This window comes from Limanda limanda, chromosome 6, assembly GCF_963576545.1.
Source record: "Limanda limanda chromosome 6, fLimLim1.1, whole genome shotgun sequence".
In the NCBI taxonomy this organism is placed as follows: Eukaryota; Metazoa; Chordata; class Actinopteri; order Pleuronectiformes; family Pleuronectidae; genus Limanda; species Limanda limanda.
In genome coordinates, this window is record NC_083641.1 from 13,327,484 (window position 1) to 13,347,365 (window position 19,882).

Genomic DNA, 19,882 nt, shown 5'->3' on the forward strand with positions numbered 1-19,882 from the left:
CTCCTTGTTGATCCTGTCGACCCACACTGATACTGTATTATCATGGCCAGATTAACACACTGGGGGCTGTCGGAGGTGAAAATCTATTACAATCTACTTCTCATCAGTCAGCATTATCTCCTCTTCCACACTAATTAAAATAAGACAAACCTTAGTAAATTAGTGTGACATCTCATACATGTCCACTGCGCCAGATCCTCTGTATGAGACTCACACTTAAATGATGAAGCATAAATGACTGCAAAGAGACAAACAATACCCATAAAGAGACACACAACAATCACAAGTACACAATATAACATGTTGTAGTTATTTTCTGGTCTCAGGCTTCTATATGTGGCGGGTAGGGGGACTTTTACCTCGTCTAGTCCATGGGCACATTCTCTCATTATTAATTCATGATCACTTTATAACTTTTACTCGTAAAGTCAGTCACAAATCTGTGTTCTTCTTCTACATCACTGAAAAATAACCACCAACATATTTCCTTCAGGAGTCGTACGTATGTCCATTGGTCGCTGGACTTATTGGTCTTAATGAACTTAATGAAGCCTCTTTAATCAAAGATGAAACATCCTCAAGAAACACAAGTCCAGTTATCTATGTACAACATGTGTACAACTCCTGAAGAGGCCATGATCTGATGACGACTGAGAACCTTCACACATAACTAACATAAGTCTAACAGCCTCAGGAGGTCAGTTGGAGCGCTGATTAAATAAATGCTCTAATAATCAAAACTACCTGCTTAATAGTTGTTATAAAGATATCCTAATGTCAGTAATGGAAGGCGATTTACTTATCTACTTTGCTTAAGTACAATTTTGTGGTATTTGTATTTTAATAGTTTCTTATAATGCTTCTTTATATTCACAGTTCAGAGCCAAATACTGTACTTTTTAGTCAACCGCATTTATCTAACAATAAGGTTATAAAATACGATGTTGTATTCTAAATTAATGGACTGTCCCTAATGACAAGTAAAGCTGAAAATCTGTTTAAGGCATATCTTTAGCAAAAATACCAAATGTTTTATGATAACTGCATCTCAAATGTGAGTATATACTGCTTGCCCTTGTGTGTTCTTTAAACATTATAAATTATGAGGTTTGGAGCATAGGTTTGGACCAAATAAACACTACCATTGAGGTGGAGCAGATTTTCAATTCTTCTCTACAGAGTTGTGATTCTTTATTTTCTTTATGGAATAATCTGCGGATTATGGTTTGATTTGTTGAACAGTCACTTCTCCAGAGAGTACCTTTACTTTTCATTATTTAAGTAGGCCTACATATTCCTGACCATACTTATCTGTTGTCACTTACGTACTTTTTATTAACTACGTTTTTTGAAAGCGTGAATGAGTAGTACGTAGTAGATGTAGTAGTAATAGATGTAGTAGTAGTAGATGTAGTAGTAGTAGTAGTAGTAGTAGTAGTACATTAGTGATGTATTATTTCTCTACCGTGGTAGTAGTGGTTTGCGTTCCGGTGCCAGAGAAGTTGACAAGTAGTTCGGATGTTGAAGTATCGCGGTACTTGGGCTACGGGAGCTCTGCGCAGTGAGAAGTCAGCGCCTCCGCCATTGCTGCATGAACAGGTCTGGGATCTGGCGTCGGGCTGTCAACAATAAACTTGCGGCGCCGCGACGCGGAGCTACGAGGTCGAGTGAAAGCTCGTCGGCTGCTCCAAGAGCCAGTCGTCCCCCCCCGTCCCTCCCCGGAGAACACGTTCATGTGAAGACAGAGCCCCACGGACGAGGCAACCATGTCCAATCTCAGCAAAGGCGGCACCAAGAAGGACACCAAGATGAGGATACGGGCCTTTCCTGTAAGTGCACGCCGCCGTCGGTGCTCTGCCTGCCCGCCGGGCGGCGACGCGACCACCGTGGTCCGGGATGCCGGCTACATGCTAACATGCTAACCAGCTGGGCAGCAGAAATGACTTGTCTGCACGTAAACAAAGTGCAGCCGTCAAATGTCCAGTCCCCCTCCCCGTGTGGTGGTCGCTGGGGAAGTTTGTCCCCAAACCACGGAGAGGAGTTTTAAATTCAACTTTCACTGTCTTTTACGTTTTAAAACCTCTCGAATCCCCAAAAGCTTCGCTTGCAGATGGGCTCTGTCGACATGTAGCCGGGGCTAGCGTTAGCACTGGCTCTTGACACTTGTTGTTTTGGCTGCTAATGGCTTTCTTTACCACATGCACCCTATGTTGCTGTGTCTGAGCTTTACATTCCACTGACATCTCTGTCGGAACATCATCGCTATATTTCCAGATGCTTGCTTAGAATAAGCAGCGACGTTGCCACAGCTGTAAATGGATGCTAACAAAAAACCAGACCAGCTAACCCTGGTTTTGCATTAATGTCCCTGCCTCTAACTATTCCAAATCCTGTTTTTGTTTTCAATTCTTTGGTAGAAACCGTGATGGAGGACTCGTCTCCTCGTCTACCTGACACTCCCTTTGTCTGCTAGTCACTGAAAGACCTCATTTAAGAACTGACCTCATTCTGCTTTAAATGAAATGTCAGACTGTCTGTGACTGTGCAGGATCCACATCCTTTGTATGTGAGCATGTTTGTGTAAATACAGTAGGACTCTATTCGTGGGACCCAGCCTTGACAGAGACAAACATGCTATCAGGCCTCTTGACATGCATGTGTATGGACATGTCTGTGGAGAGGGAGCACAAACAGTTTCTTCTCACCGGAGTTGGCACTTGGGAAGTTCTCTCCTGTGGCCATCGCTGCTGTGAGGCCCACGAACATGCTGGGGAGAAATACTTAGGTGTAAAGCTTTTGTCTGTAAAGTGTAAAGGTTTGTTCTTATAATGAGGCACCTTCCCATACCATTTTCCCTTCCTCATACAGAGTCCTACACCTGTACTCAGTGTATTGGCGGAAAAAGAGTAATTGCCAATATTATTGCTTGTTCTGGTTAAAATATATGAAATCACTTCTTCGTCACCGCCCTAAAAGCAATACTTTTCAGTGGCAGTTATTTAGTGGCAAACAAGAAGTGATATCTGGCATTGGAGACATTTCCAATGCTGATATCGGTATTTGAACATCACTTGAAGCGTTCCAGCTCAGTGCAGAATTACATGTTTGTCACTGTGTGTGGGTGACTGAAACCTCATCTCGCCTGCTCTTCCTTATTGTGATGAATCAAACACATTTCCAACCGCATCAGACAAACTGAAGCACCCAGTGTTTAATAGGTATTCGAAAGGTTTTATTGTGAAGTTTGTCACATCAGTTTGAGCTACTGTGGAGCTCTAACCAAAAGGTAAGATTCCTTAGTTTGAGGGTTCCTTGTCTTCCTAAAGCACACTTGAGTAGGACATTGTAGAAATTAAACATCTGACTTCTAACCCTTCTGGGATTGACTGCCTTACTTCATGCCAATAAAATGGGTTAATTTGGTTTTGAGAAAGATGTCTAAGGTTAAGTGACAGTAACTCAATAAGAAGACATGATTGATTCTATTAAACTTGAACCAAACTTAGCACAAATACTGGAGCAACATACCAGGGTTAACAAGGCATTGCAAAACTTTTAAGAATTTTAAAAGTGCCTCTTAACCCACATAGGGTTATATTATTACTCTATTGTTACCGCTCATCAAAAGCTGTACTGAGGGGAAACCCATTTGTGACAGTGAAGTTCAGTCTTTTTTTTACTACGTATTATTTAAATGCAACTACTGTCTCCAAGGGGTTGTTTCAAACGAGCTGCGATGGTAACTGCTCTCTGCTGAGCTGTTAGCATCGCTGTAACATTAGGACTTTTTGATGTAACACAGTATTTTATCTCCTGACTGATTCTTCAAGACCTTTCTGTTAAGTTTTGTAAAGATTCTGTATTATTTGCTTTAATAAGCAGATGCTTCTCCAGGGGAGGAAGTGCCGCAATAGAATTGCAGCCTGGGGCAAAAGGGGCCTTTACCAGCACAATAAGTTCACAGACAGCAAAGATGTGGGAGCTTATTAGAGGCAGGGGGAGTATGATACAGATATATTAATGTGGTACATTCTCAATAATATAGTAAATGAATAAAGAGTGTGAATTGATATATGCAATATCACAGCCCTTACAAACAGGTTGTGGTTATTAATTGGACTTATCAGGTAGTCTGCTCAAAGGTAAAAACTGCTCAGAAGTTGGAGACTTTTCTGTGCAGAGAGGTTAGTTTTATGAAAAAAGAGTATTGCTTCAAATGTGATTGTAATTTTTCTGTTGACTGTCGTTTGCAGATGACAATGGATGAGAAGTATGTCAACAACATCTGGGACCTTCTGAAGAATGCCATTCAGGAGATACAGAGGAAGAATAATAGCGGCCTGAGCTTTGAGGAGTTGTACAGGAACGCCTACACAATGGTGCTCCACAAGCACGGCGAGAAGCTGTACACGGGCCTGCGGGAGGTCGTCACAGAACACCTTATCAACAAAGTAAGACTAACTGAGATTATGGGATAACGAGGTTGCAGAACTTTAAGTCCATTTTGGCGGCACCGGTTGGGATTGCACACTCCGTAGTAAACATATAAGTAATTCCATAGCCATACGAGCCCTTAGTATTTTGAAATGCACATAAAAATATTTCTCTAACGCATTAATAAGCAAATGTGTTGTTTTCAGTGAAGAAATCAAAAGATCCAGAAAGGTTCACCAGTGAGGCGTGGTTAATAATCATCATAGTCGTTAGTTGACAGAATCATTGAATAAATACAATTGATTAATGTTTCTGTTTTTGTGTTAGAAAATCTTTATGACTTATCTGTCACTCAAGTTTGTAATATGTATTTACTGATACCAGTGTTTCCTATTAATTATCTTGACTGTGACGGCCTCACCATAGTCTAATTTGTCCCACCACAGTTTCATATTTCATGATAACATAAGAGTTCCCTCATTTGGTGTGTGCAGTTCAATTTGCTGTGTGCTCAAACGCACTCACGCACCAGGGCGCCTGCTCACACTATGGTCCATTATGTTTTTATCGTTCACACAGACATTTAGGTCTTATAGTTTCAGCTGCAGTTCTGGTATGTAGTGCAGTACCTTCTCTCATTTGAGATCTTATCTTTTACTCTTAAGTCTCTGTGTGGCTGTCACTCTGAAACTGTTTTGATTGACAGTAACCTATGTGCACCTTCACAGCCATAAATTGAATTATTTCTGTGGCAAACACTGCTGGTATAAGGTAGTTAAGATTGTATTGCTAAAATCCAGAATTAGTTCTGCACTGAAAGTTATAAATTCTCTCCACTTATTATGATTATAATCACTGCTCATTAAAAATGTAATGAGACCTATTGATTGAATTCTGAATTTAAGCGAATTGCTTGAAAACCTTTTCGATAGGGTTTTTCTTTTTTAACAGAATCTGCTACAAGTTCCGTTTAAGATTCACATAATGATTTGTCCTGTGTCTCATCCTGGTCAAACAAAGGTAACAGCTCAAAATATGGGCTGTTTGCTGGGAATTTATTTTCAGAGCTTGTTACTCGAGTCTTATCTCGTGGGGGTTTGCAAAATTCTTTGAGAATCACCTAGACCTTGGTTTGACAGATTTAACATTTCTGACCTGAGTCTGTATATATATGGTGTCCTTGAGTGGTAATTTAGATCTAGATTTGAGCTGTACAAGGTTACTCTTTCATACAGCTTTAGCCTTGTGTCTTACAGGAGTGCCTATGTGTGTGTTTTTGAATGACGCCTTTACAGAAGGCAGTTTTCTCAAAGTGAGCATTTAGTTGACTTATTTAACTGAAGAAATACGTTGAAAATGAAATGATAGTCTTGCCAAATGTCATTGAATTCCATTATTCTATGAAGTATTTAAGGGACAGCAATACAATGCTGATCCTGTAACTATAAGATAAGTATGTTTTGTGGTTTTTCACAAGTTTAGTTTTTTCCTAAGCTGTCACGTATTTGTTGCTGCACATCATTAGTATCGAAGTTTGACCATGTGATATTGGTAGTGGCTGCTTCTGTGCAGATACTCACGGAGTGATATTTCAGCAGGCGGCTGTTGTGTATCAGCCAAATGGTTTAACAGCTTAATGAAATGTACATTCTCAACTTGACAGGCTTAGTAAATTAGCAGCGAGGGACTACAACAAGAAGCAGATCAAAGAAGATACACCTGACACTGCAGTGTGTTTTTATTTGCTAATAACGATCCAAATATCACTTCCATTGAAAGAAAGCGGCAATGGTAACATGCAGCCTAGAAAGTTACAAACACATCTCAGACACAAACTTTGAAAACAACTCAAACATGACAGTTTTCTTTTATAATTATGCATAAAAACCACGAGTTTGCATTATGAGTGTTTGAGTAAGGAATCTTCAGATTAATGGGTCCGTCTTCAGCATTCTGTGTTGATGTGTAAAGTAACAAGTTGCCGATTCCTTTGAGGGCTGGATCCATTTTAACATGAGGAGCAGGTGATAATTCATCATCTCTGTTCAGAGAAGATGAAAAAAGCAAAAAAGAAGGTCGATGTGCCCTTAAGAATCTTACTCTACAGAGACTTTAGTTTACTTTGCTGAGTCACACTGCAGTGTGACTTTTATCAAGCTGTTTGTTGTGTGCCTGAGTAGAAGAGAGACAGCTTGAGTTAGAGGCAATTCTTCTGCTCAACAATACATTTTAAGTTGTTTGTTCATGGTCAGGCATTTTGTTGATACTTTAACTGCAGACCTGCACTCTAAGATGCCCGCCCTATTATGTGCATGTGTGTTTGTCTGTTTCACTCACAGGTAAGAGAAGACGTCCTCAACTCCCTAAACAATAACTTCCTCCAAACCCTTAATCAGGCCTGGAATGACCATCAGACAGCGATGGTGATGATCAGAGACATCCTGATGTATATGGTGAGTAGCTGATGTTTCCCAAAATTCTCCCATTTAGGCCACACCCACAATACCATATTTTAGTTTGACATGGCATCACTGTTGCTGCATTTCAGTCTGGACAGGCAGAAGCAGAGATGTTTGCAAACGTTGATGCCTTTGAAGTCACTTCCTGATTATTTCTTATCAGTCTCTACACTCTCCAACACTTTATTTCAAGCCTTTTTCAGACATGACCTCCGGGTAAAATCCGGAAAAAATCGACTACGGCGTTTACCCATAGTTCGCCTGTCACAAATATTTGCTTCTACCGGGTGGTAGAAGCGTCATTGACCCCCACTCGCTCATGGTGAATCCTGCTGTGTTCAGACAGCGACTTATCCTGGATTTCTACAGACTTTATAATTGGAGGCCAGGCGGATACAGTCCGCGGAAACTATGTTGTCACTCGACATTTGCATTCATGCAGGCATCTCCTCCAGAGAAAATACAGAGGATCTGCGAATTCCAGTGCATGTCGAAAAGCAGCTTCAGTAACAGGTCCACCTTGTTGGTACAAGGAAATAAATCCACTGTCTTACTTTTCACCAATGTTGTTCCTTATTTGTAGTATTTTCTGTAACTAAGCAACCAACTGCAGAGTAGAATATCTACTTGCTGTGTACTGTTTACTTGAACATGAAGCGTTACACAGCTTACTTAAAGTATTCTTCATCAGACTAATTAATTTCACACATCGGTAATATATTATATAAGAATGATTATGTTATCAGAAAAATGCTGATGATACAATGACAATTTTTTTTTTCTCAAGTGATGATTCTCTCTTTTTTTGCGTTTGTCTCGCAGGACCGGGTTTATGTGCAGCAGAACAACGTAGAGAATGTCTACAACCTGGGTCTTATCATCTTTAGGGATCAGGTGGTTCGCTACGGCTGCATCAGAGACCACCTCCGACAGACCCTCCTGGACATGATCGCTCGCGAGAGGAAGGGGGAGGTGGTGGACAGGTAGGCAAACTTTCAACCCAGGATTGATTGCATGGAGAAGTAAGAAAAGGGTTTTTAAATTAACATCCGTCATAGTCAAATACTGTAATTAAGGAAAATGATAAATCTTCATGTGTCACTAGAATTGGACAGGATGCATGATTTTAAGGAGCTGCCTGATAGATTTGTAGCAACTACAACAGCCAGGATGTTAATGCAGTGGGAACCGCTTATAGGGATCATGGATACAGTAATCAATCATTTATATGGATCAAAAAGCTTGAGACAGAATCGATCCTATACAAGTGCTGTTTAAATAACTCAATTAAATTGATCAAGTTATCCACTTACAGTGTTCAATTTGGGTCATTTTATACATGTTTGGAATGTAAAAAAGTTATTACTTGGTTATTAAGTTATATATTAATTTACTGTTACTATGTGTCTCTATAATTTGCGTTGCGCACTGCCAACCGAATCGAGCCAAACCAAGCGCGCTTTGCCATCTCCTCTGGCTCTCCATACATGGTCTCAGTTGACAAATTCTGTTGTTCTTACCCAGTCTGAATTTTCATGTGTGTCAGATCTCACTGTGTGTTTGTCACATGTGAGTGTGTGGGAGAGAGAGAGTGAGAGTGAGTTCAATACAACAGAAGCCACACAATTCGTTTATAGAAATCAACCGCTTCTATATGATCATTTTGGCCCATGATCATTATAATGGATTCACTGTAATTACCTTAACATGAGCATCCAGAAAGGTTCTCTGTTTAATATTGAAGCGTTTGTGTAGTGTCTTGCATTACTGATTGTGCTGACAACATTTGGTTTGTCTCTCTTTCCTCCAGGGGGGCCATTAGAAATGCCTGCCAAATGTTGATGATCCTCGGCCTTGAAGGGAGATCTGTTTATGAAGAAGACTTTGAGGCACCGTTCTTAGAAATGTCTGCAGAATTCTTCCAGGTTTGTGAGAGAATTTCCCCACGGCTGATCATTGTTTATTATTTATTTGGATCCCTGTTAGTTGTTGGCTTGGCTACACCTTCCCTCTCTGGGATCCATATAAAAAATACAATGAAGTCAATGAAGATTAATTTCAAAACTTCTTTTTCTTGGTTTATTTAGATGGAGAGCCAAAAGTTCCTAGCAGAAAACAGTGCCAGTGTGTACATAAAGAAGGTGGAAGCCAGGATTAATGAGGAGATCGAGCGGGTGATGCACTGCCTGGATAAGTCCACGGAGGAGCCAATTGTCAAGGTGGTGGAGAGGGAGCTCATCTCCAAACACATGAAAACTATTGTGGAGATGGAGAACTCCGGCCTGGTCCACATGCTCAAGAATGGCAAAACAGACGGTAAGCGCTCTGTCGTATGCCGTAACAATGTGTTCCCCTTTCTCATATCAGAAAGTGTGTTCATATTGTTCAGAAGAACTAGATTATCTTACCTGTGCAAATTAACCGTCTCTAACAAATCTCAACTGAGCAGTCATTTTCAGCCACTAGAAAGAGTTTTCTGATGTGTGCCTGTGTACTCATGAATATCCATCTACAGACCTGGCCTGCATGTACAAGCTGTTCAGCAGAGTTCCCAATGGGCTGAAGACCATGTGTGAATGTATGAGCTCGTATCTGCGGGAGCAAGGCAAGGCGCTCGTGTCGGAGGAGGGAGAGGGAAAGAACCCTGTGGACTACATCCAGGTAAGATGCTCTGTTAGCAGGAGACCTTGCAGTGCAGGTGTATGGGTTATTGAAAAAAGCAGGAAAATGATTGTTTGGCTTGCCTCAACAAGATAGGTCAGTTCTGAAGGAGCATGCAGTCTGTTGAAGCACAGCTGGAATGTCTTTTCAGTCAATGAGAGAAGAAGACAGTGGTCCTAACATCTAGCCTTGTTAGAGATCATGCAGTAATTTCCACTGGCTAAGCAGGCATTAGCACCACTGCGTGCCAAGCCTTGATCATAATGCACTTCCCATCAGACCCTGTGAGACTGTGGCCACAAACCATGATGGTTTATGCCTTCATCTGCACTTTGTTGTTGCAATGTGCTGAATATTGTGGGAGGTTATTTAAGCGCATAGAGAGAACGCACTGTATTTGAAAGACTCTGTTTTAAGCCACTGTGTGGAATATTTTCTGTGGTTTGCAGTTTTACTCCTACATTCCTGCTGTTACTCTGATCCAACAGACTCTGTGCTTTTTATTCTAATAGATCGACTCTTCTTAACTTTATCTGCTGTTGAAGCTTTGATTGCTGTTGGGGCTTTAATTGCTGTCTTCAGCTACTACTAATACAAACTTTGGCTGTATCATCCTTGTCTCCTTACCACAGGGTTTGCTGGACCTGAAGTCCCGATTCGACCGCTTCCTCCAGGAGTCCTTCAATAACGATCGGCTCTTCAAGCAAACTATTGCTGGGGACTTTGAGTACTTCCTTAACCTCAACTCTCGCTCGCCCGAGTACCTCTCACTCTTCATTGATGACAAACTGAAGAAAGGTGTCAAAGGGGTAAGTGATCTCTACTTAATTTTATTTTGTACACTTGCCATATTTTTTTATGAACTTCTTATTTAGGATTTGATGCCAACACTGAAACATAGCACCATATCAAATGTTTATGGCAAACTAAATACTTCCTAGAGAAATTCCCTTATTACTAGAGCCTGGCCATAACATCAACTGGCTAAAAATATCGGATGATAGAAGTCTTTCTCAGACTCATTGGTATCTCTGTTTATGTTTGCCAATATGCACCAATATGAAAATGTTTATATTACAGACTAAACAATCCAGAAAAGCTGTTCATTTATGTTTACATTTTCCTTAAAAATGTTTGTTTTCTTAATACAAGGTGTATATATTTGGTTATATTTGTGTTCTTTTTGTTAATAGTTATTGATAATGAAGTTTATGTATATCTTAACAGGATTTATTTTAGTGGTCTATTATCCTGTTCATTGAAATGTGGTGAAGCTGGATCTACATTGAGTAAAAGCTGCAGCACCAGCTGTTGTCATGTACATTTTTGTTCCACTGCTGTTAGGAATATTGATGCAAAACACAAGACTAAGATAACATTCAAATCATTATATTTCTGTATTTCAGTTTAGTAGCTTGTTTTGCCTATCAATGCTGATCAGGAGAGCTGCTCCTAACCTCACCTGCTGCGTCCGCTGCTCACATGACGGATGTATCATGGTCACTGTGTCACCTTTTTTGTTGTTATTTTTCTTCATCCAGCTGACAGAGCAGGAGGTGGAGTCTATACTAGACAAGGCCATGGTGCTTTTCCGCTTCATGCAGGAGAAGGACGTGTTTGAGAGATACTACAAGCAGCACCTGGCCCGCAGGCTGCTCACCAACAAGAGCGTCTCTGATGACTCTGAGAAAAACATGATCTCAAAGCTCAAGGTGAGCACGAGATTTCAGTCAAAGTTTTTCATGGAATGAAAAACCTTACGCCTATAGATGCAGAGAAGTGGTTATCAAGCTTACATTTTTTATTTGTATCTACTGTAAACCTCCATATTAAGCCTTTCAAGTTTATTTGATGTAAAGGTACATGACAAAGGTAATTTAAATAGTGGTTATGTATAATTAGGCCATGTCCACTTAGAACTGTTACAAATTGACAGATTTGTTGACCACCAGTTTTTGATTCACCTTCCTCTGTTCTAATTGCTCAGACCGAGTGCGGCTGTCAGTTCACCTCTAAACTGGAGGGCATGTTCCGGGACATGAGCATCTCTAACACCACCATGGATGAGTTTAGAAATCATCTACAGACAACCGGGGTGAGGAGACACAACACGCCACATCTCATTCTGTCAAATTAGAGAGCCCACTTGTTATCTGTAATCATTACATGGCTGCTCTAATGATTGATCATTGCTGGGTTGCTCAGATACACGAAAACAGTTATTCAGCTAACTCTCTGTAACCTGGGGAAACACGGTGCTAATTTCCAGTTGTGCTGTGCTGTCACGTGGCTTTTTGACACTAGAATTAGACTCTGGAATAATCTGTCACTGTGTCTAATTGTTATTGTGATTTACTAAGGTTCATTTAAGTGTATGTGTTCCAAAAACACTTTTCAGCCATATCAACAAATTGTATGGCTCACTCAAACATAAAGAAAAATATACTTCATTCTTCATATGCTTCTAAATACATACATACAATAATAGTAGGAAACTCGTGAATAAATCTGAGACCCAAAAGGGAATAGAATAGCAAATCACACATAAAAAGGACACTTAGTGCAATTTAAGTTTTTAACCTCACTTTGTTTTGCCTCCAGCTCGTCTTGTTTTTGGTGAAGTCGTTTGATTGGTATTTATTCCAATGGCTTTTGCACAAGCTTTTGCTATTTTGCCAAACTTGCTGGTTCCTATTTCTGTTTTCTTGGTGTCTTAGGATGTTTTGTTTATTTTCTGTACTCGTCTATGATGTAAATGATGTCTGTACCTCGATTTATTTCCAAGTTAAAATAAAGGGTGAATCAATAAAACTTAGAGTTAACATATTGCCACCTGTGGGGTGATTATCAGCAGCTGCAGAGACCCACTAGATAATGTGTATAATAAAAAAGACATCTGCTTTACTGCCCTGTAATAGCCCACTGAGCAGCCTGTAGTGTTAAATCTAGAGACTTCGGGAGACGGACAGGTTTTGCATAAGTACTCTTCCAGACACTATTCCAGTTTGTCTTGTCTTAATTCTTTTGATGCCTCCGCACTGGCGACAGCCAGGAGCCAGAAGCATAATGTTTTTGGTATGTCTGTCAGTCCCATTACTGTGAACACAAACTCTCAAGAATGCTTTGAGGGAATTTCCTTAAATTTGGTACAAATATTCACTTGGACATAAGGATGAACTGATTAGATTTTGGTCAACGCTTAGGATCACAGTGACCGCACAAAACACATTTTTAGCCTAGTGAAGGTGATATCTTTGGAGTCAACGATTAACTCACTTGATTTTAGTAGCCAAAGGTCAAGGTCACAGTGGCCTCACAAAGTATGTTTATGTTATTTTTGAACATGATACCTTAAGATGGAAATGAGGAAATGTCTTAAAATTTGGTACAAACTTTCACTTGCACTCAAAGATGAACTGATAGATTTTGGAGCCTGGAGGTCAAGGATCAAGTTCACGGTGGCTTCAAAAAACATGTTTTGGGACTCATGAATGTGATATCTAAAGACTGCTTGATGGAATTTCGTCAACTTTTAATCAGTTGTCACTTGGACTCAAAGATAAAATGATTATGGTTTCAGTTGTAACCTTTCAGTGACCTATGATTCTGTAAATAAGAATGTAGAAATATGTACACAGAAACTGCACTGGTTGGTTGAGGCATTAAACTGCTGTCTGGTAATTCTAGTTATATGCATCTTATTGCACTGTATAGACGGTGTAGACAGAAGATCTAAAGGCATTTTAAAATGTCACATGAATATTATGCATCCATTACATCACTATAGACTGAAATCTGACTGTGTGTCCTGTGTTATTCTGACGAAAGGTGTCACTTGGAGGAGTCGATCTCACTGTGAGAGTCCTGACCACGGGATACTGGCCGACACAATCAGCAACACCCAAGTGCAGTATCCCTCCTTCGCCGAGACATGCGTTTGAAGTCTTTAGGAGGTGGGTTTGTTATTATACTTATTACACAAAATAAGAGGTTTATTGCTTATATTTGCATATTGTTTGATAGTAGCATGTGTCTGTGTGAAAAGAAAGAATATTCATGAGCCACATTATGGCCCCATTCAGATCTGGTTTTAACATCCATCCCGAGAGATGTGATCGCAAGTTGACATGATTAACTTGTCTGGTCAAACCTGTCATGACTAGAAAAGCGCTATATAAATACAGACCATTTACAAGCAAGAGATAAGGAGAGCAAGGTCAGGAGGGCAGACTGGCTCATGCACAGTGTGCAGCTCTGCTATGGAATAAGATTTTACCCATTTGAAAAGAAAATAGAAGTCATCATGTAGTGGTCAGCGTTGATATTGGTATGATGTCCACAAACAAATCAATGTATTTGTACTTGGAAACGATAAAATACTATTTACTCATTGCAAACTGTAAACTTCAGAGGATGTCTGCTGAGAAGATGGTCCTTCATATGTGACCCAGAACACATTTGCATTCACACAGCAATACATTGTGGCCACATGCCTTCTATCACCACCTCTGAATGTGGTCTGAGTGATCTCAAGATACATTGAGGACCCATTAATTTACAGCTGACCTGTTGTGATTGGATCTCAGATCAAGGATGTTATTACCTAGTCTGAACAAAGTCTATGTTTAGTTTGAAGCTGCCCACAGCAACAATACTTTTCTGTTCTTGAAGATGTGATCTTGCGTGGTTTCCAAAAAAATTAATTCATGAATACATTGGTGCTATGCCATGTTGTCATGGTGTAAAGAACACACACTTCAGTTGGATTAATTGTAACAAGTGGACTATTCTTAGAGACTAACCTAGAGTGACTCAACCCTGTTTGCAGGTTTTATCTTGGTAAGCACAGCGGAAGACAACTCACACTGCAGCACCATATGGGCTCTGCAGACCTAAACGCCACCTTCCACGGCCCCATCAAAAAGGTACATGCTTCCAAATAAGAATATTATTATCTATTTATAGTGTCACATGAATGTGCAATAGAAAACAACAAGGTGACCTTGTTTTCATTCTTTGTCAATACTCAAGTTTGAGCTTAACATTCAGACATGCAACTGTGTCTAAGCAGTGTTGAAATTAAAGACAACTAATTATTTTCAAGTAGAATAAGTTGCCCTGTGTGGATTTTCCCTTTTTGAAGTAGTGATAACTTTTTTTTTTGAACATCTTTATTTTGAGGTTTTCCAGTAACAGAAAACGTAATGTCTCGTGGAAAGAAATTCTGAACCATGTTTTTAGATTTTGGTCTTTCGTTCTGACTTGACACCAGGAGGATGGGTCAGAGGTCGGAGTGGGAGGAGCTCAGGTGACGGGCTCCAACACTAGGAAGCACATCCTGCAGGTCTCCACCTTCCAGATGACCATCCTCATGCTTTTCAATAACAGAGAGAAGTCTGGCTTTGAGGTACGGTATTTAGTAACATGGATCACAGAAACTAGGTTCTATGCCCTTGTGATTTGAGTTTCGCTGTGTGTCACATCTATGGTATTGTGGTCTGGTCTCATAGCCCTGAACTTAATCTCTTCACCTGTAGGAGATCCAGCAGGAGACGGACATCCCCGAGAGGGAGCTAGTGCGAGCGCTGCAATCGCTGGCCTGCGGGAAACCCACTCAGAGAGTTCTTACCAAGGAGCCCAAGTCCAAGGAGATCGAGATTGGCCACGTGTTTACAGTCAATGACCAGTTTACCTCCAAACTGCACCGTGTCAAGATCCAGACAGGTTCATAAGATGCTTTCTGATTAGAATAAAAAAAAACATTATTTTACATCACTGGTAAAGATGTTCTGATACCGATATTGGCTTCGGAAATGCTTCCAACACTGCTGAAAATGCAGAGACAGTCACACAGTAGTTTGCAAAACTACGTATCAATTTGATGTATTACGTTTTTTAAAGTTTAGAAGTTTCACCCAGATAAAACAGCAATTTTCTCAACAGAAGTCAAGCTGTACTGCCACTAGCAAGTACAATTTTTAGAAAAGCAGAAAAGGAGTTAATTTCTGGTTGTGCAGTGTCAGCTATTTGACAACTGTTCATGCTTGAAGCCCAACAAGTAAAACAATATTTCCAATTACAACACAAGTGCAACACTAGTGATAGCAATCATCACTTCCCTACTGGGTTAGCTGTGAAAGTACAAAATATAGTTTTTTTATAAATACACCAGATCAGATCAGTACTCTATATCAGTCCAGGTATCAAGAAAAGAAAATGGTATCGGAACATCTCTAATTACCGGTGCATTGTTCTCTGTACTTAAATATTATTATACTACATAACTATGCTTAACTCAGTCTGTTTAACACTGTCTGATTGGCATAGCAGAGACTTTTATCAGCTTGAAGAAAATTGCAGTGCAGACACATGAGGTGTTTAAATACTGTAAAATCACATGACCATGTACTGCAGTAAATTTAGATGATTGACACACTAACCATTTACCTCAACATAAATTATTCATACAGTTACTCTGGAAATAGAAGATAATTGTTTTAAGTGTATCTTCTCCCTGTCATTTGCATTCACCTTCCACTCCTGTTCACTTTCCAGTGGCTGCTAAACAGGGCGAGTCAGACCCAGAGAGGAAGGAGACGCGACAGAAAGTGGACGACGACAGGAAGCACGAGATCGAGGCTGCCATTGTCCGCATCATGAAGTCGAGAAAGAAGATGCAGCACAATGTCCTAGTAGCAGAGGTCAGTCATTTGAAACTCTTGCTCTAAAAAGGAAAACTTAACCTGATTGTAAAGCCAGAAGCTGAAATAGGCTTTTGTCCATTTTACATATTTCTCAGTACACAGCTCGCAAGGCTCTCCTCAGTTAGCCTCCTAGTGTTGAATGATGTGATGTACAAGGGAGGCCAAAAGTTCAATGCAGCTTGAGGTCAATTGAAACGGAGTCTTTAGCTGTTTTCAGACATGAACTATGGAGATTGTGGGTTGGACGCTTTCTCAAATCTCTCAAATCTTGTTTTATTCCAAGTTGACAGTTTGCTGGCGTCTTCTACATGTATAACACGTCTTTCATTCTGAGATATTTGTACTCCTCCAGTTTCCCGTCCATCACGTCAGGAACATCTTCACCAGCCTCTGTTTTACAAAGCAGCTTTAATCCTAACAAACCAAATTCACGCAATAAAAATGCAACCTGCCGAAATGCAACCTGCCGACAGCACTGGAAAGTGCTGCGTAGAGCAATGTAGTTAATGAACAGACAATGAAAGCAAAAGATAAATCAAGGTGATGATGAAGTTTGAATAAGAGGAGATTTTAACATTCTAACCACTGTGTTTTGTGTCTCTATAGGTCACACAGCAGTTGCGATCACGATTCCTCCCTAGTCCTGTAGTCATCAAGAAAAGGATTGAAGGACTCATTGAGAGGGAATATTTGGCACGAACACCGGAGGACCGTAAAGTGTACACTTATGTAGCGTAAAACAAGTGAATTCAAAGAAAGCTAACACGGAGTTGAGAGTTTTTTGTGGACTGCTATGCTTTGAATGAACTTGGAAGTGCTTTCATCATTGATTCTGGGAAACACTGGGAAGCTTAACTTTTCTTCCATAAATTGTGTAAAACGAAAAAAAAGAAAAACTAAATCATTCATGAGATGGAGGAGTTTTCTAGCAATATTAGATTTCTTCTGCGGAGAGAAATGAAAGGAGGGGATCTAGTTTTGTATAAAAGTCAAGTTTCTTGTGGCCTTTGGCGAGAATTGGATGAGCCTGTTTGCAATTTAACCACGTGCTGTCGAGCACAAGCGTCGACATGTTAAAGCGAACGTGTGGCTACATGGAGACCGAGAAAACATTTGAATTCACTCCCCTGTTCTAAATGTCGATGTCAGTGTGTTATGTTTGTGTTTTGTGGCACAACGATGGCTGTACAGGTTGACAGACACTCTTGGCCTTTTTCTTTCCAGAGGATTTTAAATTTAAAGAAGAGGACAAAGTGTTAGCTGGTACAGACCTGGTTTACAACAGCAGTGAAAACATTTTGAGCACTTGAGAAATCTTGAAGAGTGCTTTGTTTATGTTGCAAATACGTCTGTTTTTTTTTTTTTAGGTTGTTTTAGTTACCGCACCTCACTTCGCTGAAATATTTAATGCCATTTTCAATATTTGTGCCAGGTCTGTACTGGTGGTTACGGAGATCAAGAGCTCTAGCTTCAGAAATGCTGTCTGGTCTCTCATGACACATTCTTCACCTCAGGCCTGTTCTGTGATCGGCCAAAAAATGAAAACGATCTCCTCTCTTTGAATGGAAGGTTCCTTGTGGTGCAGGTCTCAAAGAGGATTTTTTTCATTCTCGACTGCATTTTGAACAGGTGGAACGAGCTCAGCACCGTGTTCTAATGTGTACAAATTGTAAAATAATTATTGTACTCACTGCTAAGGTGGATTGTACAGGGCCTTGTTTTCATCATATTAAATGTAGAATTAAAATAAATAATGGGTTTCTCTGTTTCTTGTTAGACGTCTTTCATCAGCAGGCCTGCCTCTTGAACCATGATTAAAGCTTAATGTTGTTGGCAAGCCACAGGCAAAACTTGATTTAAGTGTAATGTTTTTCATTGCAAGCTTATATTCATAAAAATAACCACTCACCTAATCTTTTAAGTTTTGTTGAAACAGTTCAGAGTTGCGAATGTAACTATAAGTTAATTGTGGAGGCTGTGGTTGTTGAACTATTGAATCATACACATTGTGTTTATATTTATTTGTTGGTATAAAAGGAGCAAAAACAAATATCACACACCACAAACTACAAAGGTTTTTGAAAGAAGAACCAAGAGAGGTAAATAAATGTAAACACTGTTGATTTTAGAATAAGTAGGATGAAATAACATGGAAAAGTCAACGTTTGAATATTTCCCAATGTCATGGCTATTTTATGTGTTAACATTGTTTTGTCATATGCTGACCACTCTATATTTGAAGAGAAGGTGTTTTCTAGGAATGCAATGCACATAACTTCCATTTTTAATATCTATGTTATTCATAACAAATGCACACATTTCTTTAGTTAAGCTTTTTAATGTTGTTATTTTGTATCACTATATTTGTATTTAATCACTTATGTCAATTGCATAATGTGTTTTTACAGATGAACTCAAAGAGACACTTTGACCTATCATAGTATGAACTGCCTAGATGTGAATGATAACATGAGTTACACTGAAATGAAAGAGTTGTTGTTGTGAACAGGAACACTTAGCTGTTTCTTATTCTAGATATTCCAGAGTGTTTATAGACTTGCATGCACATCAGGCTGGACAGTACAACAATAACTATTGTAATGGAATTTGAATCATTATCTATATAACAAAGGTTCAATATACAGTGTATAGAGATATGTTGCTATATAATGAGGAGGTCCACCTGGAGACATTTGTACGTGGATCTACCTCCAAATCCGCCCTCCACACGCCCACTTTCTACCATAAATGGTCAATGCAAATCACGGCATGAATATCAAATTATGCTGCTGACCAATGGGTTTCCACCGTGAGTCATGACGGAGTCACAGTATCAAGTGATGTGAAGAGGAGGCGAAACTTTCTGACACTGACATCGAGGTGTTTGTTATTGAGGTGGAGGTGGAGAACCATTTTATTGGACAGCAGTGATGTCCTATATAAAGAAAATACACTGATACTCTGCCGCTGCTGTGGATAACACAATGTGTGAGATCAGAAATCACTGAACCCTCGCATCCTCCTCGTCCTTCCATTCGCATGCACACATCACGCAGATCCCCGCACCATTGTCACATCAGTATTTATTTATTTAGAGCATCGGACCGATTCCCTCACATCAGGGCCGGCCCTTGCAATGTTGGCACCCTAGGCGAGATTTCAAATTGGTGCTCCCCAACATACACATGCAAACTGTCATGCATCCACAATAACTTTTGGACTGTATACAGATGCATACACAGGCAGACAAAATTGTAATCTATAAAAAACAATAAAAATATATAACAAAAAATATAAAGAGTCTGAAATCAGCAAAAAAATCAATTGCAAAATATATTACACTATGTAGAATTAAATTAATTAAATATAAAAAAGAAAAATTAAATTAAATTAATAAAAAAAAGAAAAACCTGCGCGCGCAGTTCTAGGATGTGCGCAATGGTCTTCTGCGCTGATTAAGAGATTTTTCAAAATAAGTCCAACATGTGTACAATCAAATCAGTTAATTTCTGGATATTTCAAAGTTCTATAAAAACACTTTGCTCAATAAGTTCAGAGAGAGACTGGTATGTCTGTGTTCAGGACCTCTTTGACTACCTACATACTGAATATTCAACATATTTA

General features: G+C 39.7%; 1 protein-coding gene across 2 annotated transcripts; it reads left to right on the plus strand.

Annotated features, from left to right (window-relative positions):
- Positions 1-1,676: 1,676 nt before the first annotated feature.
- Positions 1,677-18,026, plus strand: cul3b (cullin 3b). Of its 2 annotated transcripts, none has more exons than XM_061073206.1 (16): positions 1,677-1,829; positions 4,254-4,451; positions 6,774-6,887; positions 7,716-7,876; positions 8,704-8,818; positions 8,981-9,209; positions 9,409-9,554; positions 10,187-10,363; positions 11,096-11,266; positions 11,542-11,649; positions 13,383-13,507; positions 14,383-14,479; positions 14,827-14,961; positions 15,092-15,278; positions 16,110-16,255; positions 16,865-18,026. In XM_061073206.1, the coding sequence occupies exons 1-16, from the start codon at positions 1,767-1,769 to the stop codon at positions 16,994-16,996; spliced, it is 2,304 nt and encodes a 767-aa protein (XP_060929189.1). In that variant the 5' UTR covers positions 1,677-1,766; the 3' UTR covers positions 16,997-18,026. The 2 variants fall into 2 exon arrangements, with proteins under 2 accessions (XP_060929189.1, XP_060929188.1); XM_061073205.1 differs by having other exon boundaries at positions 1,740-1,829; positions 14,830-14,961.
- The last annotated feature ends 1,856 nt before the right edge of the window (positions 18,027-19,882 follow it).

Bases quoted from the DNA above. Each gene is read 5' to 3' on its own strand.
- cul3b (XM_061073206.1), top strand. From the start codon at position 1,767: ATGTCCAATCTCAGCAAAGGCGGCACCAAGAAGGACACCAAGATGAGG. The intron at 14,480-14,826 runs GTACATGCTTCC...ACTTGACACCAG, and splicing joins TCCACGGCCCCATCAAAAAG to GAGGATGGGTCAGAGGTCGG. The intron at 16,256-16,864 runs GTCAGTCATTTG...GTGTCTCTATAG, and splicing joins ACAATGTCCTAGTAGCAGAG to GTCACACAGCAGTTGCGATC.